Source organism: Pezoporus wallicus, unplaced genomic scaffold (genome assembly GCF_028554395.1).
Source record: "Pezoporus wallicus isolate ANWC-B61680 ecotype Strahan unplaced genomic scaffold, APGP_CSIRO_Pwel_v1 contig_7892, whole genome shotgun sequence".
Taxonomy (NCBI): Eukaryota; Metazoa; Chordata; class Aves; order Psittaciformes; family Psittacidae; genus Pezoporus; species Pezoporus wallicus.
In genome coordinates, this window is record NW_026641897.1 from 770,573 (window position 1) to 791,631 (window position 21,059).

Genomic DNA, 21,059 nt, shown 5'->3' on the forward strand with positions numbered 1-21,059 from the left:
TCAGACCTTTCTAGGGCTCAGGAAGGATTCTCTGGCATTGCTGGGAACAGGGAGAAAAAGCAGCAACCCAGCTGTGACGCACTGCCTGAAGCAGCACCAGCTCCCTGCCCCAGAGAGCAGCACTGCCACAGCACCCTTTCTGGATGGTGCAGCCTGCCTGTGCCAGCCAGACTGCCTCAATTAAAGGCCAACCTTCGGCAACCAGCATTAGTTAAAGCTGTTCTTCCATGCCTGCAGCTCCTTGAACGTGACCTAGTAATGCAGGTGCTATTTTCTCTCCTCCCGTGACAGCTGGCTGACTTGTAGAGCCAATGCCCTGCGGGCAGGAGGGAAATGTCGGTCTGTCTGTCTGCAGCAAGAGTGTTTAGCAGCCATGGGAAAGGGCAATCCAGGAGGCAGCACGAGCATGGCTCTGCTCTGAACCACCCTGGCACACAGCTGACATGTTCGAGCCACCCAGCTGGCTGCTGCTCTGACATACTATTCCCTGCACATTTTGTTTCCCCTGGGGCCTGCTAATGCCTGCAAATGATGCCCCTAAATACCTGACCTTGCTTTCTGCACAAATCCTGTGCTCTGCTCCATCCCAGGAGTCCCAATAGCTACTGGTAAGTGGCAAGAGGCTGCTGAATTCCTCTAGCACAGGAATTTTGTTCTTAGACCCTTCCTGGAAACCAAGTCCTTGACCTGCAGGCATGGCAGAGACAAATCCCCTCTCCCTGAAAGCTGTCCAAGCCTTCCCCTCCCCGTCAGCCTGCCTTTGAGCACTGATGCCATTTGTATCTTTCTGCATAAAATGCCTTTTATGCCTCCATGCATAAAATGCCTGTTGTGGCTATCAAGTTGGTTTTGTCAAACCCCAGCCACCCACTGATCTGGTTTTCTCCTCTAGGGCCTGTAAATCAGCTGCTTTGCTGTTGTGTTTTGAACCATCGGCTCCAGTTGTGTATCTGTGCACCCTCAGAAAACCCCTCTCGGCATTTGCTGTCTCTCACTCTCCCTGGTTTCCACCCAGGGTATCACTGCAGTGCCGGCATTCAGGGCTCCTTTCTGGGTGTAGGTAGCTGAGCCTGAGGGTGTGGATCTCTTCCCCTTGAGGCAGGCAGCAAGCCAGCCCTCTCAGGATCAGGCTGAAATCAGCGTGAAGAGGGAGAGCCTCAGGATGAGGCAGCGTTCACTGGCAGCTCGGAAACGGGAAAATAAGCAGCTTCGTCACTGGCAGGGAAACGGGTGTCAAAACCGGCGCCGAGACTTGCTTTCTCCTCCCCACAAGAAGACAGCAGATGTCTTTTCAGCCTGCCTCTTCCCAACATCTCCTCTCCCAGCTAGCCCCGGAGCCAGCTGAGAGGCAGCCAGGGACCACACAGCCAAAGACCGGCGAGGCTGCCATGGTGAGTGGGAGTACAGGAGGTGCCGACGGCTAGCCACCGCAGAACCCTTGGCAAGTGCGGGCATGGACACTGAGGCTTTAAAGCCCAGTTTAAACCTCTCGACCTCCCGTTCTGCTTGGAATCTGGATACATCTGTGCCCAGCACGCACATCCCTAGAGCTGGATGCAGCTGCATGAGAGCGCGGGAGACTGCTGAGCACGACGGGCAGCCACCGCAGCACTCAGGCTCAGCATCCCCCGGGCCGGTTGACAGAACGCATACTCTCCTGATGCTAGCAGCCCCTGCTCACTGCCTGGCAGGCCCAGGGCTCAGCCCGCTCACCCCGGGACCGGTACCCCATGGGTAACGTCTTCGTTCTCCCCTTACCCGCTTACCTTCAGCCCGAGCACCAGCGCGGCTGCTCGGTCCTGGACTCGGCCCAGGGAAAGTCCCAGCGCGGCTCCGCCTCCCGGGGCTTCCCGGGGCCGGCTCCACCCCTGCGAGGACAGCAGCGGGAGGGGGGCCAGGGGACCCCGGTGAGAGGGGACGTGCCACTGCGGGCTGCTGCATCCCGGTGAAATCGCTTGTCTTCCCCCTGCCCGACACTCACGTCTGTGCCCTGAGACCCGCAGGAGCCTTCATCCCCCATCCCTCTGGCCCACGGCCGCTAAACCGGTCACCACCCCAGTCCTGCGCAGTGGGGAAGGACCGGCTGCCGCACCCTTGCCTGATTTTCACTTTTATTGTTGTAAATCCACTGTTCTCTCTTCATATATATATATATATATATATATTAAACATATATTAGATATAAAAGTCATAAATGCTCCTCTTTGAACTACATATGCTGGTAAGTTTATAGGCCGATTTTGAAAAGGTGGGCAAATCAGGAAGCCCAACCTGATCAATGTGCACAGCAGCAGCAAATGCCCCTCTCCAGGGACAAGGGAAAATTTACATATATATATATATGCATATGTATATATATATGTGTGGATCTATATACACACACACATTCAGCCCCTTGCCCAGGACATCCCAGGCTATGGCTGAGGCTGAGAGCAGGACAGGCTCCCACCAAGCAGGCGTGGGCCAGACTGAGCACTGTGAGAGGCACTGGAGGACGGATTTGGGAGTCCCAGCGGAAAGGGGCATGAGCTTCCTCTGTATCTACAGAACTGCTTCCCCTTTCTGTGCCTGCACACCCAGGGTGGGAGGGCTGGGAGGCCAGGGCTGGGGTGTGCAGGCTTCCCAGTGGGACTGCTTAGACTGGCAGTGCTATGCAGGGGAAATCCACTGCTCTGCAGGCGCTGCGCTTGCAGGACTTTCCTGGTGTCATGGTAAATGCGGAGACCCGTTTCCTGACCTACCTGACCATCAGGGAGCACAGTAATGCTGTGGCCAGGAGGTGAAACCTGCCTCAGCAATTTTCCAAGCTGAAAAGAATGTGGGAGTCACTGACTGGAGGCGTGGAAGGCCCCCCCGAGCAGCGAGAGCCCTGGCTAGGAGCGCCTGTATGGTCTAACCAGGGCTGCTGGTGTCATCCTGCAGCCGCACAAGGCACCACCCTTGCCTGGGCAGGCACACTGGCACTGCCATTGCCTCCTCAGAAAGGGAAAAGGCACTCTGGGTTTTTGGCTCCTCTGACAGTTGCAGCAGCCAGCTGGAAGGCTTGCTCTGCTGAACCTTAATCCTGTGGCCATGGAGGAAGGAGGAACAGTGATTTCCCCTTCTCCAGTGCACCAGGATTGTGTGGTGAAGGGAGGGTGAGTCCCTGTTCCCTCACATTCCTTACAGAAGTTGCCTTTGTATGACTGCCTCTGACAGCCTGATTCAGACAGGGCAACCTCAGAGGCTCAGGGGCAGATCCTGACTCTGCCGACAGCAGCACCACGCTGGCACCCCTGCACCCCAGCAGGCGGGAACTAACACATTTAAGGCAGGGAAGTCACTGGAAAAGCCTGATTTGGGGGTCCCTACCGTGAGCCTGCCTCCTCTGGGGGTCAGGCCATAGCCACGCTCTCTGCATGGCTGTGGATGTGGGCTGTGCTGGACACGCTGCTCTCCTCTTTGTAACTTTTGGGGGCCCGGCTGGCTTTCAGCAGGACCAGGAAGGTGTCTGTGGAGATGGCCCCAAACTCAAAGGTGAAGGTGCCATAGAAGACCAGAACATCGATGATGAACATCCACTCACACAGTGCAGCCACGTGCTGCAGCACGAAGCTCTCTTGGATGAAGAACACACCACCTGAGGGCATCCCAGTCAAGGAAAACACAGCTGGACCCCTACCATCCCATGGAGGACCATGTCCTGCTGTCACTGCATGCTGTGAGCAGCCCCATCCTCAGGAAACACACCACCACCCCTAAACCCAAGAAACTCCCGATACTTCATGCAGTACCGGGAGGGCCTTGGCATGGGTGAGGCAGTGGCAGACATGCCCAAACCAGCCTTGGTAAATCCCGGGACTCATACCAGGCAGTGATTTTCTGAAGAGGCCAGGGCAGGGGGACCTCAGGGTGCAGACCTCAGGGCAAGCTGTGTGCCCACAGCCTCACCCTCCCCGCCCTCTTTTGTCAAATGGACTGATGCTCCCCATTCTCCTGCAGGATGCAGTTACAGCCAGTAAAACTCATCAGCCCTCCATCCTCTCTGCAAGGGGGTTTGGGCTGTTGCATCCCAGCCCTGCAGCACCCCTGTCCCTCTGCACTGCTGGCTGGCTCACCCCAGAGAGGGGACTCCTCCCTTTCCTCCAGGTCCTACTGCTGCCAGAGTCTCTCTATGCTTCTCTCATCACCACTGGGGATCTCTAGGGAAACTCATTGCCAGAGCCATGGGTGAGTGGAGAAGGGAGGTACATCCCCAGCCCTCCAGGTGAAGCCTCCAGCAGCACCCTGCCATCTGCCTGGCAGATGACAGTCTGGGAGAGCCTGAGAGGCAGGGACCTGACCTGCACAGGGTAGATCCCTCTGCTTACACCCCCCATCCCAGCAGGGGAGGTCCCAACCCTTTCCCCACACAGCTCACTGCTTTCCCACTTCCATTCCCCAGTGCTTACAGAGCAGCATGGCCACAGCAGACAGGCACCAAGTGCCGTCTCCCTTGTCCTTACATGCCCTGCCGGTCCCTCCCAGCTGGCACGGCCCCATGGCACTCCTGCCCTGCCCAGCTCCCTGCCCGCTTCCCAACCCGCCTGCCTGCTGCGGTGACAGAGCAGGGCCTTCTGGCACATACCAGACCCACCAGCACCCTCCAGACTCCTCCTGCACTGCTCACCCTGGCCAGACCCCAGCCAGCCTCTATGGGACCTGTGGACACTGCACGCATTTTCCCCTTCCTGCCCAATAACCACCACCTTGTTTCCCAATTTATCCCTAACCTCAGTCCCAAATAAGCCACTGGTTCCCCAGCTACACACTTGGGATATTCTTCCAGCCCTGCTGTCATGCCCTCCCTCCCTGGTGTGCTGTTTGCAGACCCCAGTGCCTGGCTTCAGCCGTATTGGCAACTCAGATTCCACTCTGCACAGTGTGAGGCTGGAGCCTGCAGCAGTGGCTGGGCTGGGGTGCAACAGCCAGGGCAGGGCTGATTTAGGCACATCAGCACCTTGAGAGATGCCCGTCAGCGTCCCTTCCCCTCCTCAGCCCCTGCATGGCCCTGATACTGCTGCTCCCCAGCCTACACTTGCATGAGCTGCACACCCTCAGCCCCTGCCCAGCCCCTCTCCTGCACCGTGCCTTGCTGCCAGACCAAAGATGGAGGACGTGGGGTGCATATCCCCCAAGGGGACACCTTTAGCCAGCTCATCCCAGATCTCCTCCCCATACCCCTCAAAAGGATACTGAAAACGAGGGTGAGGAAGGCCACAATGGTGAGGATGCTGCGTAAGTGGCTGGTCCAGTACTGCCCACGGGTTTTGGCCATGCAGTAGGTGAGGATGGACTGCAGGAGCAGGAACAGCATGCTGGTGGGAAAAGCCACCCCTGCCCCGATGTAGTGCAGCACCTTGGCATGATCCACCTGCAGGGGAAGACACCTTCAGTGCCAGCACCCTCCTATGCTCCCCAGCACGAAATGGCTCTGCTCAGGGGGTGGGCTCGTGCCCCCGCAGGGGTGCAGCAGTGCCAGGGATAGGTCCTGGCAGCTCATCCTGTGCCCATCTCCTGGCTGAGGAGCAGATGTGGACGCGCCGTCCGCTGCTGAGATCTCAAAGCGCTCTGTTTGTTTCACCATGGGGTGGTAGCTCCTGAGCCCCATGGGCCAACTGCTCTACTGTGCCCAGGGGCATTGGGCAGGAGCTGCCCTGTGCCATCAGCAGCATCTAGGGCTGCCTGCACCCCTCCTGGGGGTCACAGCCCTGCTGAGCTGAGCCACGGTTGCGGCACCGGCACACTGGGGCCAGCCAGAAAAGCTTCTCCGGGGTGGTGGTGCCGGCAGCAGCCTCTTATCAAGCGGAAGAGCCCGGATGCTGCAGGCGGAGGGCTGGCAGCTGCCGGGAGGCTGGTGGCTGGCAGCGCAGGCAGGGGGGAGCGCTGCCACCAGGCCCTGGGTGCTCCAGACACCCTGTGAGCACAGGCTCTGCCCGGACAGTTTCCTGGCATCACCCCCAGAGCAGCTAACACCCACATGGAGGGCAGCAGGAGCACTGGCAGCTTGGCCTGGTCTCCTCTGCCTCGCTGGCATGTCCCTGCCTGCACAGGGTCAGGAGTCCATGGAGGGGACAGACCACGTAGAGGGTCTCAGATAAGGTTAAACCAAACCCACCAGCTTAATCCAGACCCAAACCTATGAGTGCACAAAATGTACTCCCAGTGCCTGGGGAAGCACTGTGTCCGAAGAGGTGAAGGAGTGCACAGATGGGACCAAAACAACCACCCCAAATCCTACACTGGTGAATGTTGCCCCTGCCCTGCTCCAGCCAAGACCCCCTCCTGCCCTGGGCCCCCCCAAGGTGATGCCTCACCTGGAAGTTGCCGACCATGGTGAGGCCAGCAGCGCAGACCCAGCCGGTGGCAAGCCCCAGGGTGTTGAGGAGGGACGGCCCGAGGCACTCCAGGAGGTGGGCATAGCGCAGCAGCCCCACCAGGATGACTGCAGGAGGGAGACACAGCCCCATCACACACCTCCGAGTGCATCCCCCTCCTCCTGCCCCCCGCCAGGCAGGGAACCTCTCTTCCAGCCCTGCTCCAGGCAGCAGGCACTTACCCATGAAGGAGCCCAGGCTGCAGATGAGGCTGAAGAAGCAGCTCTCAGGGGGCAGGGTGCCACACTTGCTGCGGGGACAAGGCAAGGCCCAGGAAGCTCTCAGCCAGGCAGCACTGGGGTGCAGCACTTGCTCCCCCTACCCAGCACATGCTCCTGGGGGCTCTCGGAGCAGCTCTGACCCCCAGCCAGCCCCACACTCCCACCCCCATGGCTGCTCACCTGACAAGGGGAATGTGGTCCAGTGTGCAGCAGGAGCCAGGGCTGTCCACGCCGCACGACTGATTGTAATTCCTGCCGGGATGAAAGGGACAGCTGGGAGAGACAACCTGCTGCCTGGGACCCTCCTGTCCACAGCCCCTACAAGGGCAACAAAGCTGCTCCCCAGCGAGTGCAGCCAGACCCCAGGGATGTGCCCGCACCCCAAGGACAAGTCCCTCCAGTGAGCAACCCACAACCCAACAGGGTCCTTCGGGAACATCCCACCTGGGTTTCCACAGGCTGCGCCCTGCCTGCTGGCTTTGCTGCCCACCCAGTGTCCCTGCCTGCAAGGGAGCGGCCACAGTGGGGCAGGAGCTGCACATACTGCTGGATGCATGGGCTGGGGTGCTGGGCTCAGGGTGTTCCTGCAGCCCCAGGTGGGAGCAGGAACCAGCCAGTCCCATCACACACATCCCGGGATGGGAGCACGGGTGGAACCGGGCACGCAGCCACTGACGTTTCTGGGCTTGCACAGGACATGGGACAGGGAACGCCAGGCTGAGCAGGAAACAGCGCCCACAGCCATGAGGACCCGGGGCAGTGCCACCCTGCCCGGGAGCGAAGGAGCTGCCGAGGAGCTGGGCTCTCTGTCCACAGCCACTGCAGAGCCTGGGAGTGCCTCCTGCAGCACAGACCCTGCAAGCCCGGGCAATCAGAGCTCCTGCCACCCTGAGACACCTTCCTGTACCACAGCTGCTGCTGCAACCAAACTCCCCCCCCAACTACATGCCCCTTGCCCTCCCGGCAGCTGGCTCACACTCACAGTGGGTTTCTGGGCACCCCTTTGCTGCAGCATCACACAGGCAGACAGCACCTCTGCCTGGCACAGCTGAGCAGGACCCCCTTCCCACCCCGCAGGCAGGGAGCCCAAAGCCCTGCACCCCACAATGACCCTCAGACACCCCCTGCCCCACGGCAGGGACAGGACTGGGTGGCAGCACCACGCTCCCCTGGCTCAGGCTGACCCTCAGCCACCTCCAGCCGCCCAGCAAGCGTACAGTTAAAAGGGCCTTATTGGAAAGGGCCAGGCTGGGCGCTGGTGTTTTTTCAAGTCTCCTCATTTACTGGTGGCTTTGTTTTCCAACCACGAAACCCCGGCGAGGCGTGGAGCTCCGTGGCCTGTTCCAGGGCTGCTCCTGGGGCCGTGTTTGGTTTGGGAGGGATTTTTTTGTTATTATTTTGTTTCAAGCAGGCCGCCCGAGGCTGGAAAGCATTATTCATCATTAAGGGCTGGCTGTGCGGCTGAGACAACCCGACACATTCTTCCCCGGGCAGAACAAGCCATTAGGCAGGAAATGGCAGCAGGTCGTGTCGTGTCATCCGTCCGTCCGTCCCCCCCTTCTCCTTCAAACACTCCAGAGAGAATTAAACTAACATGGATTTTTCTGGGCAGATTTTTAAGGAGACACAACAAGCCCAAAGCCCTGCAGCAGAAGCTGTCAGGAAAGCAAACAGTTGTGTTTTCTCCAGCCCTCGCCTCTCCCCTGCCTCATCCCCCATCCCAGGGTACTGCAGGCAGCAGTACCCACGGGGGTACTGCCCCCACGGGGCGGCTGGGCTTTCCCGTCCCCTGGCACTGACAGATTTAGCCTCACTCAAGCAAGCCTCAACCTTTCCCATGGAGACACACGGCCTCTGTAATTCCCTGACCACTTATTTCATACTTTCCCCGTGCTCTGTTTTTTCAACGGCCTCCTTCTCCCCGCCTGGTGTGCAGCGGGGTTCAGTGGAGCGGCTGTAACCGCAGGCAGGGGATGGATGGCAGCTCTGGGTAGCCCTGCCAGGCCCTGGCACTCTCACTGCTCTGCAGACATGGGGTCCTACCCTGCCTGCAGCTAGACCCCAGGCAGCTCTGCTCCCAAAAGCCACCCAGGGACAAACAGGAGACGTGCCCTGGGGCTATTGTGCCCCATCACTGTCACCACCATGTCTGCCAAAGGGAGAAGGTGCTTCCTCTAAGATGACTTCTCCCAACATCCTCAGTCTCCTCCTAGGGCCAGCCTGGCCCCCAATCCCCCTTTCAATGTGGTGAAAGTGCAGGGGGGCCTTGGCTAGCCAGTGGTCCAGCACAGCACGGCATGGCTCATGGTCTGGAGGGGACATGGCATTACGGGGTCTGTAACCAAGCTGGTCCATGGAGAAGGGCCCTCACCACCTCCCCCCAGGCCTTACCAGTTGTGGACAGGGCAGATGTGGTTGTTGGAGAGCGCCATGGCATACCTGGGGACAGACAACAGGGATTACCACAGCCACCCACCTGCCTGCATTCCTGCTCCCAGCCAGCCTCAGCGCCCAGCCCCAGGGCGGGGTAGAGGGGTACAAGCCCCCACTGGGTGGTGGGAGCCAGCACTCACCCTGTGGAACCTCCCAGCTTCATAGGGCAGGAAAAAAAGCCAGACCAGCTCCAGCGAGCATCTCCCTGCGGAGTTGCCCTGCACCCGGGTCACTGCAACAGGGGCTTCATGACATGCATCCCACCCAGCTCCAGGGGCGTCTCGGCCCTGGAGCCCCCCCAGCCAAGCAAGGAGCCCTCCTGCCTGGCAGCCCCAGCAGCGGGCAGCACCGCGCTGCTCAAATCGCTGCCGCCAGCGGCCGTAAATGGCTCAGGTTAAAAATAGGCCCCAGCACCGGTAAGAAAACCCCTCTCCCGCCCGAGCCAGCCATGTAACAGCCAGGCCGCGAAAGGATCATCCTAGCAAAGAGGGGCAGGGCAAAGAGCGGAGCTGACAGGACTCAAGGGGCAGCGCTGCCCACCCCAAGGGTCATCCACCAAGAGCACCCCGCAGACCCCTTGCCCAGCCGCTTCCCAGCACAGATCTCCCCCAAGTCCCTGTCCCAGTGCTCCGTGCTCTCCTGGAAGGGGCAACAAGCCAAGAGAGGCATAGCTGGCACTGTCCCCCACAGTGGGATGTGCCCAGTCACCCCTCGTGGCCCCCACATCCCAGGTATGGCCAGCGGCAACCCCACATGGCCCCACGTAGACCCACAACAAGCTTCTACATGCAACTGCCCGGCTTCACCCTGCCACTGCACTAACAAGTGATACAGTGTCCCCCACTCAGCTGCAGGACATGTTTGGGGACAGAAGCAGTGCCCAAGACCCCCTCTTCCAGGGCAGCTCTGGCTGTGAGGGCTATAAGCAGCACCTCCCACCTGAGCTGCTGAGGGCTGGAGGGGCATCTGCTCCGCAGGGTCACCCATGGGAGACAGACAGGGCTTTGTGAGGAGTCCAGAGGAAACACTGGGAGCATGAGTACCCTACACCTGGGTCAGCATTTGGCTTTGTTGTGAAGGAGGATGGGGGATACCACATGGAGAATCTCTGAGAGAGATCTGCACGGTCTGGGGTGTGTTTGCTCCATCCCACACTTCAAAAAGTCCCATCACCTATGCTGGGGCTCCCTGCACCTTTAGGAAAAGGTCCTCATCCAGCACCTGCAGTGGCACAGGGAGAGCAATGGTCTGGAGAAGAATAGCCCTATGTGAACAGCTGAGCTTGTAAAGCCAAGGCCCAGAGTAGGGACCAGCAGGGTGGCTAGTGATGCTCACCCAGGTGACACAGCCTCTATCCCCAGCACAAGGGACAGATGTCCCCTGCCCTCCCATCTATCCACCACATGGGGTGGGTGCCCTTGTGCTGGTTACAGCCCTGGTGCTGCAGGATGCGGGCTGGTGGCAGAACTCCCAAGGCCATTCCTGTGCCCCACAAGCATCAGCTGTGCTCATGCTTGGATGGGGATGTGTGATCCTGTGGGGCGTCAGGAGTGCGAGGCCAGGGAGCCATATGCCAGCCCTGGCTGCAGGGGATATAGGGTGGCTGTGGGGCACACGGAGGTGTGGGAGCGACCGAGCGTGCAGAAGTACCCCATCCTGATGCGGGCCCAGCAGTGCCCCGCAACGCCACACCCTGCTGCATCCCAACCTGAAGCATCTTCCATCCCCCCGGCCTCAGCATCTTGTCCCGCAACATCCCGCCCGCAGCCCAGGCGTCTCCCGCCGGGGTTTTGGGGCCGGCTTGGGCCGTCCCGCGGCACTCACACGATCCACATGCCGGTGATGGTGAAGGCAGGCAGCGTGATGGGTAGGATCCCCCAGGCCGGCATCCTGGGGCCGGGCATGCCCCGCCACGCTACGGGAGAGCGGGGACGCCAGGGGAGCCTCCCCGTAGCCTGCTGCCGCCGGGCCGCGCTCCCCACGGGCGGCCAGAGCCGGGCGGAGCGAAGTCCGGCCCTGCGGAGCCGAGCCCAGCCGTGCCGGGACAGCCCAGGCCGGCCCCGCCCCGCAGGCAGCGCGGGTCCCTCTCGGAGGGCAGGGCCCGCCCCGTCCGGCGGGAAGCAGGGAGCGGGCCCTGGGACGTCCCGCACGGCCCCGGGCGCCACGTGGCGGCCGCGCCGCCGGCCCTGGGGGTGGGGATCGCCGGCAGTCCCGGGTAGGCAGATCTGGGACGGGCGAGCGCGCTGTCTGTGCCTTGACCCCCCGGGGCACAGCCGGGTGCAGGAACACGCTCCCGTTCGGCACCACCGCAGCAAACAGCTCTCCCTGGAGCTGCAGCCCCGAGCAGCCGCTGCCGCCTTTGATTCGGGCAGGAGGAGCTGGCTGCAGGGCGTTGCGGCCACCCCTCAGCCGATGCTCCCTCTGCCCGTGTCCGGGAGGGTGCAGGCAGCTCCAGCGAGTGTGGCCCAAAGGGCACTGTCTCAGTGCTGGGGTGAGCCAGGAGGTGACAGCCGGGCACCGAAGACCTTGCTCAGTCCCCTCTTCTTCCTCCCGGGAAGAGGATTAACATGGGCTCAGCCTTCCCTCCTGAGGACAAAGCCCAGTTTACTCCCTTGTCTCCCCTGACCTTATGCCCTCACCAAATGGCTAAGACACATCTCGGGGCCCTCACATCGCAAGCCACTTCCCACCTACACCATCCCAACCTGGCTAGCCTGCCCTCTGCCTTCCCTGACACTTTCTACAAATGTCTCAATGAGGGGTCATATTTAGGAGCCACCAACGCTGCTGCCCAGAGAAATTTTTCGCTGAAAACTCGAGAAGAGGAAACACGACTTCCCCAGCAAGGCCACAGCAGCACCACATCCCTATCAGCTAGGCAACAAGCCACCCTCCCAACCGGCAGCTGCTTGCAGACTTGCTTCCAAATCCCAAAACATCCGGTGTAGCCATGGCCCCGGAGCGGCTGGTGCTCAAGAAGCCTGCGCCTTTCCACTGTCTCACGCCTGGGCACAGCACCGGCCCTGGCCCGCACGGGAGAGGACCTCTGAGTGCCCACACCCTCACCCGGGCAGGGGTTATGCAACCGGAGGAGTATTGCACACTGGGACTTGTAGTCTCGGGGGATCTCATCTTTCCCTGCACTGAATCACGCTCCAGGCAGCCTCCTCTCCGGCACCGGGTCTGTCCTTGCTGCTCAGCACATCGCATCCCCGACCTTCTGCTGCAGGAGCTGCACTCTAGAACTTTGCTCCGGAGCCAGCTGTGCTCCCACAGCTGCCCCTGCACTTCGTCTGCTGGCAGACCCTCCCTTTCCCGGCAGCCACCCGGCCGCGGGGACAGGCGGTGTTGGGAACGCTGCCGGGCAGCACAGGGCCAGCAGTGCAGCTGCTGCCGGCTCCAGCAGCCTTGGCGGCGCTCAGGTCGTGCTCGGGCCAGGGGAGAGCTGCACAAACCCCGGCCGCTGCCTCCCGCGCAGGGTGCGGGTGCGGGTGTGTGTAGGAGCGGGGCAGCGAGCTGTGGGGATACTTCAGGCCCTGTAACAGAGGAGCGCAACAACTGGCACTTGTAGGAGTGAGGGTAACTGCCGAAAACATACTTCACACAGACCAGGTCTTCTAAGTATGCTCAGATTCATTTTAAAAATTGAAACTAAAGGCAGCATTGATTCACATGTTTCAATGCCAAATCTGCTTTAAATCCAGGGCTTATCGTTCCAGAGGGTTTTCTCTCACTAGGACGCTTCACATCAACGAGGAAAACGCAAGCTCCACATAGCACGTCCTACTAACACCCACTAAATGCCAGTACTTATTTCTGTTCTGTTTCAGCAATGGAAGTTCTTCATGTAAATAGGAATATAAGGGGTATGTAAATCCAAACTACACTGATGTCTGTCCAGCCTCCTCTGGAAAACAGTGAGTCAGACCTGTAAGAGTGGGAAAGAAGTCCAAACCTAGAAAAAGTATATGCTGGGACAAACGTGAAGGCCAGTGTTGTGAGCACTGTTCCTCCCCAACAGCCGCTGGTGGTATTACTCTCTTTTATGTAATTTAAGTTGCAAATAGGGTTCAAGAGCCTTATTGATAAGAATATGTATCACGGCACATGCTACCTGTCAGCTGACTCATATCTCCTTCCCGTTCAAACACTTTCCATGCTATTTTTTCTCTGTAACACATGAAACCTCATTATTGCAAAATCCAAACAATGCTCAAAGATATTTTTTTGGTTTTCCAGTCCATATCTATTCACACATTTTACAGTCTAGTGAAAACTGTTTAAAGTGCAATTCTGTCCTTCCAGTCGACATTCTTTCCATTCCAGTCCTGCTTCCTGCAGTTTCCTTGGGTGGCTTTTGCTTTGCACTGCAATTGTCTGAATTAATATGCAATGCTCTCAGTAGAAACTGGGTTTGCAAACAGAGTTTAAAACACAGCATCCCCCAAACAAGTATCTGAAGGCAGCAAGAAAAATTGAGCTTTGCCATCAGCTAACACCACCCCAAGAAGCTGAAGGATCATCCGGGAATCAGAGGGCAGCACTGCTGACATCAAAGCACTTGACAGCTGAGCGATGGCTTACAAAGAGTTAACCATCTAAAGATTGCAGTGAGTATTTTGGAGACAGCTCAGAAAAACAGAGCTGTAAACAGAAGCAAGTGCTCAGAAATAGAAGGTGGGGAGGTGGGCTGGATACAGAATTCTATAGGTAGCACAAGGACTCAAATACATGAATGAAGACATCTAAGGGCTGGAAGACCACAATCTGGAAGCAGTGGAGAGTGAGGAAGGGAAGTGAACATGCCAGGAATGGTGGAAATGGAGTAAGGGAACTGGCATTTATTAACAGGACTTTCCTAGTATGTGCGTTACTCTCCCATTACACAGTATTTAGACCTTTGCTCAAGCAATTCAAACATACTCCAAGTTTTTGAACCCTTTATCAAGTTCATAGAAGTGTCTTGGAATCCTTGTGATAGGGAAGGCATTGGTGCCTCATGCAGCTTCCAGGGGCACTCTGTGGATTTTGCTACAAGACAAAGTAGAAAACATTAGGAGGGAAGTATATGGGGTTGTCGATATCCATGGCAAGCACTAGCCCTGGAAGAGCCCAGGATCTCTCATGCCCTCTCTCCAAGTCCAAATCCTGTCAGTGGAAACAAGGATTTCTTTCTCATCAGCTGGAAAATGCTTCTTTCATCCAAGCCAGGTTGTCACCGGGGTCTGTGTTCTGGCTGCATGCTGAGACGCTGCCTGGCACCTGCTCCTCAGCCCTAGTCTCTGCCCTCAGTGCTGGCAGTGTGTGAGCACACCCCAGCGTAACTCCAGGAATCTTACAGCCGACACTGAACTATCACCAGAAGCAACAGCAATCTAGCTGCTGCAGTTCTGCTTTGTTTATGATGGGAATCATTTCTGCTTAGCCCCTTGATGGCTGGCCTCCACTGCAGCTCCCCCATGTGCTGACCATCTGTTAGGGCAGGTCTCTCCGTGCTCCATGTGGACAGACCACTCTCTTGGAGGATCCTGGTACATGGAGCTGGGGGACTGGCAGGTGGGCACACCACCTTGGCAGCTAAACTCCACTCCTCCCAAAGCTCTGAGCTGCAGAACCATGACAGAAAAGCAGTGCAACACTGGAACACTCATTTACAGGATGTATTTATTACACTGTAAAAAGTCTGTTCGATTTGTAGCCATTTACTCTGTATGTACACTGGTTATACTCCCACCTCAACCATAGGTTCCTCTCAGTACAGTATACATGGGGTTGGGGTGCCGCCCATGGCCCTCCCAGTCACCAGTGGGATTTCCAAGATTGGTATTATTGAGCACTTAGCCAACTAATGGAGAGAGGAGGAAGAATGGAAACACAGCACTTGCCAGGCAGCAGCTCTGCTCTGGGCACCAGGAGTGGAAGAGTGGGACATCCTTGCTGCAGGGCTAAACCACTAGAATGACTACCAGAGCCTCAGATGCAGGGGTGTTCTAGGTGGAGAAGGTGGTGAGCTCCCAACAACTGGAAGATGCAGAAGGGTGCAGTCCCTGCAGAGCTTCCAAGAGAAAGCACTGCAGACTTACTGGGCATCTGTCAGCCAGTGCCACAGATCAACACATCCCTATCTGAAGAGGAAGTTCTCCTAAGGAATGGGGCTGGACACCAAGAGGCCTATGCAGCAGAGAGTGGTGGACAACTCAGCACTGCTGTGCACCCCAGGAGTGTGGCTCCTCAGGCACTGTTTGAGACATAGCCACAGTGCTCTGCTCTCAGCTCATGGGACTCTGCATTTCCTTCTCATCTGCTCAGCTAGGTATAGCCTTCTGAATTTGTTCTCCAGCCAGAAAACCTGATTACATTTACAGCAGGGAAGAAAGCAGTGCTGCCCTTACCACACTCCCTGGCTACCTACTCCCTATCTGGCATGGGGATTGCTGTTATCCATGTTGCACAAGGAAAGCATGTGGCTACAGACGACAAGAAGCCCTATGTAGTAAGCTGGGAGCTGCACTGTAAGCAATCCACATTTCTACACAAAATTCTCAACCTGCTGAACCCAGGCATGCGCAGAGCCCAAACAAAGCAGTGCGACCAGAAATATGGGCAGGAAAGCTAGGGAATGCCTGGGGAATTGTCCAGGGACTGTACTGAATAATCTGAAAGGCAGTCCTGTACTGCAGCCCCTCTCTAGTGTGACATCAAAGACTTTTTCCTCTTCACTAGATGAATTGGTGGCAGCTTGGTCCCAGGCTGCTAAGTGTGGGCATTGCCTGGCCCCTGAGATTTTGAAGACAGGAAGAAGACTGATCAGTGGAACTGGGCACCCATCCAATAGATTTCTACGCATATTTCTAGGTGGTTGCCACAAGAAGGGAGCAGAATGTGATGTGCTCCAGGGGGATTTGTGGCAGCAGCCCTTCTGCTCAGGTTAGCATCATCTTCTAAAACAAACATGCCCGCTACCAGAGAACATTTGACCAGCACCCTCCACCCACAGAGCTTCCTCAGCAGACAGTTCTCAGACATCCTCAAACTAATTGACTTCAGAGGTTGTCATGGGATCAGTGGGCCGTGGAGTAGCTAGGAGGGGAACAGGAGAGGTGGCTTCAATTAGGGCTGGGTTGAGAATGATTGGAAGAGTCATAGGTGGCACCCCAACCTGCAGGGGAGAGGCAAGAGGCTGCAGTATGAGTGGCGGCTGTGCTGTCGTAGGAGGTATGTCTGTAACGGGGCTTGTCTTTGCTGGAGCTGATGCTGGGAAAGGAGGTGAGGCAGAGCTGCCGATGGTGGAGGAAGCAGGTGCAGTAGCTCTTTCAGACTCTGGAAAAGACAAAATACATCCTTACACAAGGCCCTGACAAAGCCACCTTTCAGCTCAAAGCTAAGCAGGGCTGAAGATCAACTCAGGGTTCTTTTCAGACTTGCCCCTTCCACATACTTTCTTAGAAGGACCTGAGGAGCAGGTCCCTATCCCAGACATTCTGCCCCAACTTCTCCCCACCTCCATAATCTCAGCAAGAAGGCCACAGCCTGTCAATTTGGAAGCACAACAATTCCACAACACCAGAGGCCTGATCACTGCAGATTATGCTAAACCAAATAAAAGCAGACCTATGCCACCATGCTGGGAAGAGGATTCCAGAAAGAAGAAAAGGGGACTCACCACTGGCACCTGGTTCACAGGGCTTCTCCAAAGGAGTCAAATGCGTAGCTGGTCTCACATCCCCTGCTGGAGAAGGGGGCACAGCAGACACTAGTGACTTCTGATGCTGCTGCTCTATTGGTATGCTGGGAACAGGATCTAGGAAAAGAAAATAAGCAGTTGAGCCCACACATCAGTTTGCTCACTCCTTTTGCCCACCCTCAGTTTGCCCTCCTTGTGCCAAGCTCCCACAGCCTCCTGCAAATATAATTTCAGTAGCACCCAGGCACTCTGGCAGCTGTGTACTGGATAAGGTGCAAGCACTGAGTCCAAGACCTGTTTTTTTAAGGTTTCTCAGCCCTTCGTACCTTGGATGACTGTCTGTTTGAAAAGCTCATCCCGCAGCCTAGGTAAGAAACAGTCAATCCTTTCCCATGTGATCTCCCAGAGATCCGAGTATCCTGTCCGTGAGTCAGCACTGTGGAATATCCCAGCTGTATCCATTACAAGCAGCATATTCTTCAGAGACTCTGGGATGGCTTCCAGCTGTAATCAGAAGCACTCCTCAAGTCACAGAGAATGTACATATAGCAATGAAGAAAAGCTCAAAACAGCTGATGGGCTGCCTTGGAAACAGAGGCCAAGGGCAGAAATCATGGAATAAAATGGTTTTGGAATTAAAAGATTAAAAAAAAATAAAAAAAAAAAATCAAACCAACCAAAGTACCTTTCAAGTTCAAAAATTGATGAATGGCTGTTCAAAGCACTGCAGCATCACTTTCAGCATCTTACCAGTAAATCACTGGAGCCAGCATGCATGTATTTGTCCATGAAGTCTAGGATTGTCAGCCACAGGGCAGCAAAGGTGGTCAGTGAGAGCAGGGGGGAGAGATGTTGTAGGAACACCTAGAAAAAAACCAACCGATAACTACTGTTAACAAGTAGCTTCAGGGCTGCTGCTCACAGCTTGACAAGCCAGTTGTGCAAATCTGGAATTCCCCCTCCTTGTGGCAGGCTAGGAGCACACACAGGGCCAGCATGAGGATGTCAGAGGACTCCACTCTTCTGAGCTGCACATAAAAGAATGGATATTGTCTCCTTTGCATGAGGCCACTGCAGTCTGCATCACCATGTCTTCCAGCCCTTCCAGGCTCTCTGCCTTAGGTCAGTACTATCACAACTTGTGACATACATTATTTCATCACTAGAACAGACTGTCTTCAACCAATGTTGAGTGAAATACTTCATAAGGTACAAACTCCTTCCTGACAACTCTTCCAAAGGCCAGGATCATGGAGACAGTTCTGAAAAAAAGTCATGTCCCAACAGCAGAAGGTGGTGAAGCCCAGCACTGAAGACAATCAAGCTAGCAAACAGACACCTATCCAGATCAGAGATGCTGAAAAGCTAATAGAGCAAACTGTTTGTCTTGAGGCACATGTTTTCCTCTGAGCTTTCAGGCAGCAGAAGCACACTCACCTTGGAAAGCAGTGTTGAGGCTCTCATCCGAGTTTCTTCCATCCCACCAACATCAGCTGGACTGATGTTCTCAAGTAGCTTGGTTAGCAGAGGGAACAGCACCTATTGGGTCAGACACACTGGTATTTCAAAGCTGACAAAATGACTGATGAGATTTGCACAGCCTTACAGGAAGGAGCTGGCTTTTGGGACTAGCAGCTTCTAGGCAGAGAGCATGGGATAAGCAGTGAGAAGTGGAAATGAGTGGACTCGTTTCAATACTCCAAGAGGCTCTCTCAGAAGCCTAAGCAGAGAAGAACTTTTCACAAGATCAAAGTAGGGAATGCCTTGGCTGTTGTGGTGAACAGGCTACTCAGGAAGATGGTCCTAAAGTAGGACACCATTCTGCCACTCCTGCACCCAGCTTTGCTCTTCATGACAATGCTGTTCTGCCTACATGCCCAGCTCAGCCAGGAGGTTACCTTGTTGAAGCAGGACTCCCATTCCAGGGCATCCAGGGCCTGCAGGTCATGTACCAGGAGGGCTCGCTGCAAATAAGTGAGTGCCTGCATCCGTACCTGGCGTCGGGCATCACAGCACAGCCAGGCAATACCTGCAAGAGAGGGATTCAGGGCAAAGCCCACAGCAGAAGTCTCACATCCCTACCTCCCCAGTCTAGGGTGAAAAGACTAATGAAGATCAAACACTCTGGGGGAAGGAAAAAAATAAACCTAAAAGCATTAGATTTGTTCCAGGCCACAGACTGGGAATCTACTGTCAGCTTCAGAATCAAGCTGGCAGCTAACTCATGCTGAAGGTACCATACTAGATCTGATCCAAGTTTTTTTTTCAATTACAGCAGACCCTAAAACCCACCTCTGCCTGCTTTCTGCATTTATTTTTTGGCTAACTAAACTTTCCCAAGTGTTGCTATTATTCTGGAACTGTCTATGCTCACTCTCATCACAAGGGGATGGCTTTACCCTGTAGCAAAGGACACCAGCAGTTGGACCACAGTGTTCGGGAATCTGCTTGGATTTTCTTCCCTGCTGTCTCTAGATGGCGTTGCTCCTCTGCCCAGGAGCTGTAGATGGTGGCCGCTCGTGTGTGCAAGGTGTGCATGAGGTCCAGGAGCTGCAAGTCAAGCATCACATTAAGCAACACATAGAACTTAAATTTTTGAAGGAATCCTCGTCTCTGCTCTTCCCCAGACCAATGCGAAAACACTCGGAGTTACTCAAGCCTGCTTCCTGTACGTAAATAACCATGTATAGCTATGGAGATGGTGTCAGGCTCTGCTCTCTGTGCCCTCCCTAAGTAGCCAAATGCCAAGCATCTTCAGCAAGATCTATGTCAGTTCACTAGACATGTTAGTCCCATCTTCCAGGAACAGCATCCCAGTCTTGCTAGGAGAAAGAATGAAGCCTTTCCTGACACAGAGCATTGACTAGCAGCCAAAGGAGGAAACACAGTGATTCAGCTAAGCTGCCCAGGGACAACTCTGAAACATTTTTCTTTTTAACAAAAAAAACCATGAAGGACAAGCAAAGCTCCCTGAGAACAGCTCCACATGGGCAAATGACAGCATTTTAGTCACTTTACTACTTAACTGAGGCCCAACAGCCTGGCAGTCAACAGACCCGTGCCTTCACACCTTTGAGGTACCACCTGGAAAGAGAAATTACTCCCTCATCCCAGTACCTCAGCCTACAGGGCTTTCTCCTCTCCACAAGCTCAGACGCCTTATCAGACTCCCCACTAATCTTACATGAACCTTATGCCATCTGTCTTACCTACTGTAGTGACTCAGCTCCAGACTCCATCCTCCTTGCTTTTCAGAGGCGTTCTATCTACACTACTATTTTGCTTTTGTCTATCCAAACTGCAGTGTTCCTCTTTCAGTGCAGAACCACATTGCCATCAGAGCCACCCTCTGACATCTAGCGCTCACTAACCTAAGATGCAGCCTCCCCTTGACTCATGAAGAATCCCAGTGACTCCCTAGAAGGGCCCCCAAGTGTGGGAAAGGAGAGGAGGAAATCCTTGCTATACTTACGTCCTGACTAACCTGTAAAGACACAGTGTGGTAGCTGGCAGGGATGCTCTCATCCTCATCCTCATCACTATGTGTGTGTGTCTGGTGCTGGCTCAAGACCCGGGATCGCCGTGTGGAGCTCTCCTTTGGCTTTTTTTTAAACCGACTGGATTTACTGTCATACCTGTGGCTCTTCCCCCTCTTTTCCTGGGACTTGTAGCCTAGAAAGTGAAAAGTAGCAACGTATGATACACACACTCCACCATGAAATTTTCTGCCTTTCAATGCACACGGAGCCACCTTTCGGTATCCCCAGAGGAGGGCCCTGTCCTGTAAAATGACAGCTACCCACTTGAAGATGTACCCAGCACTCCTTCAGGAACATCCTTCAGCAACAGCTGATACTACTACCACCACATCACCTCCAGACCTCCCCCTCTCTATCCCAGGGAGAGAGATAAGAGTAAGGTCCCTGCTGCCAGTAGGAGCCAGAACACTTTTCTCACAGCAGACCGTCTACTGAATGCTGGAGACTCATTCCCTAACAGTATACTTCTTTTCTTGGGTAGCCCTCTGGCTACCCCAAGCCCAATCGTGATTGTCAAACCAAGGGCCATCTTACCCCCATTCAAGCTTGCCTCCACAAAGATGCGGATGGTTTTGACACAGAGCTCGAAATTCTCAGGTGTAACGTGGGCAGCATCTCGCACAATGAAGGACAGGGACTCTACACACTTCATGAGAGACTTTGTGTCATGTGGGCCCAAATCCAGCCCCACAGTCAAGCTGTACTGGTTGACAAGAGGAGACGGCCCCAGCCTGCTGAGTCCAGCTGTGGATCTCGAGGTGTCGATGTCATCTTTCCCCACCTGCAG

At 55.8% G+C, this 21,059-nt stretch overlaps 2 protein-coding genes across 8 annotated transcripts in view; both read right to left on the bottom strand.

Moving 5' to 3' along the window:
- Nucleotides 1–3,286: 3,286 nt before the first annotated feature.
- On the bottom strand, nt 3,287–11,016 carry TMEM150A (transmembrane protein 150A). The gene is made up of 7 exons (XM_057425713.1): nt 10,874–11,016; nt 9,008–9,055; nt 6,797–6,868; nt 6,578–6,645; nt 6,336–6,463; nt 5,215–5,392; nt 3,287–3,619 (listed from the first exon to the last, which is right to left on the bottom strand). The coding sequence occupies exons 1-7, from the start codon at nt 10,951–10,953 to the stop codon at nt 3,375–3,377; spliced, it is 819 nt and encodes a 272-aa protein (XP_057281696.1). The 5' UTR covers nt 10,954–11,016; the 3' UTR covers nt 3,287–3,374.
- Nucleotides 11,017–14,696: 3,680 nt separating this feature from the next.
- The window catches only part of GBF1 (golgi brefeldin A resistant guanine nucleotide exchange factor 1), a 106,393-nt gene continuing 100,030 nt past the window's right edge, over nt 14,697–21,059 (bottom strand). For 5 of the 7 annotated variants that reach the window (XM_057425677.1, XM_057425674.1, XM_057425680.1 and 2 more), the window contains 9 exons: nt 20,807–21,053; nt 20,206–20,405; nt 19,133–19,283; nt 18,632–18,762; nt 18,171–18,272; nt 17,484–17,597; nt 17,060–17,237; nt 16,713–16,850; nt 14,697–16,369 (listed from right to left, as the gene is read on the bottom strand). In XM_057425677.1, the coding sequence (XP_057281660.1) occupies nt 16,083–16,369; nt 16,713–16,850; nt 17,060–17,237; nt 17,484–17,597; nt 18,171–18,272; nt 18,632–18,762; nt 19,133–19,283; nt 20,206–20,405; nt 20,807–21,053 (1,548 nt within the window). In that variant the 3' untranslated portion in view covers nt 14,697–16,082. The remainder of the gene's footprint in view (nt 16,370–16,712; nt 16,851–17,059; nt 17,238–17,483; nt 17,598–18,170; nt 18,273–18,631; nt 18,763–19,132; nt 19,284–20,205; nt 20,406–20,806; nt 21,054–21,059) is intronic. The other 2 variants (XM_057425676.1, XM_057425681.1) reach the window with 1 other exon arrangement.

What these genes read in the sequence shown, in the direction of transcription:
- TMEM150A (XM_057425713.1), bottom strand. Translation starts at nt 10,953, where the DNA reads ATGCCCGGCCCCAGGATGCCGGCCTGGGGGATCCTACCCATCACGCTG. An exon ending in CAGCCTGGGCTCCTTCATGG is followed by an intron (nt 6,464 to 6,577) that starts GTAAGTGCCTGC and finishes TCCCTCCTGCAG; the next exon opens with TCATCCTGGTGGGGCTGCTG. An exon ending in CCATGGTCGGCAACTTCCAG is followed by an intron (nt 5,393 to 6,335) that starts GTGAGGCATCAC and finishes CTTCCCCTGCAG; the next exon opens with GTGGATCATGCCAAGGTGCT.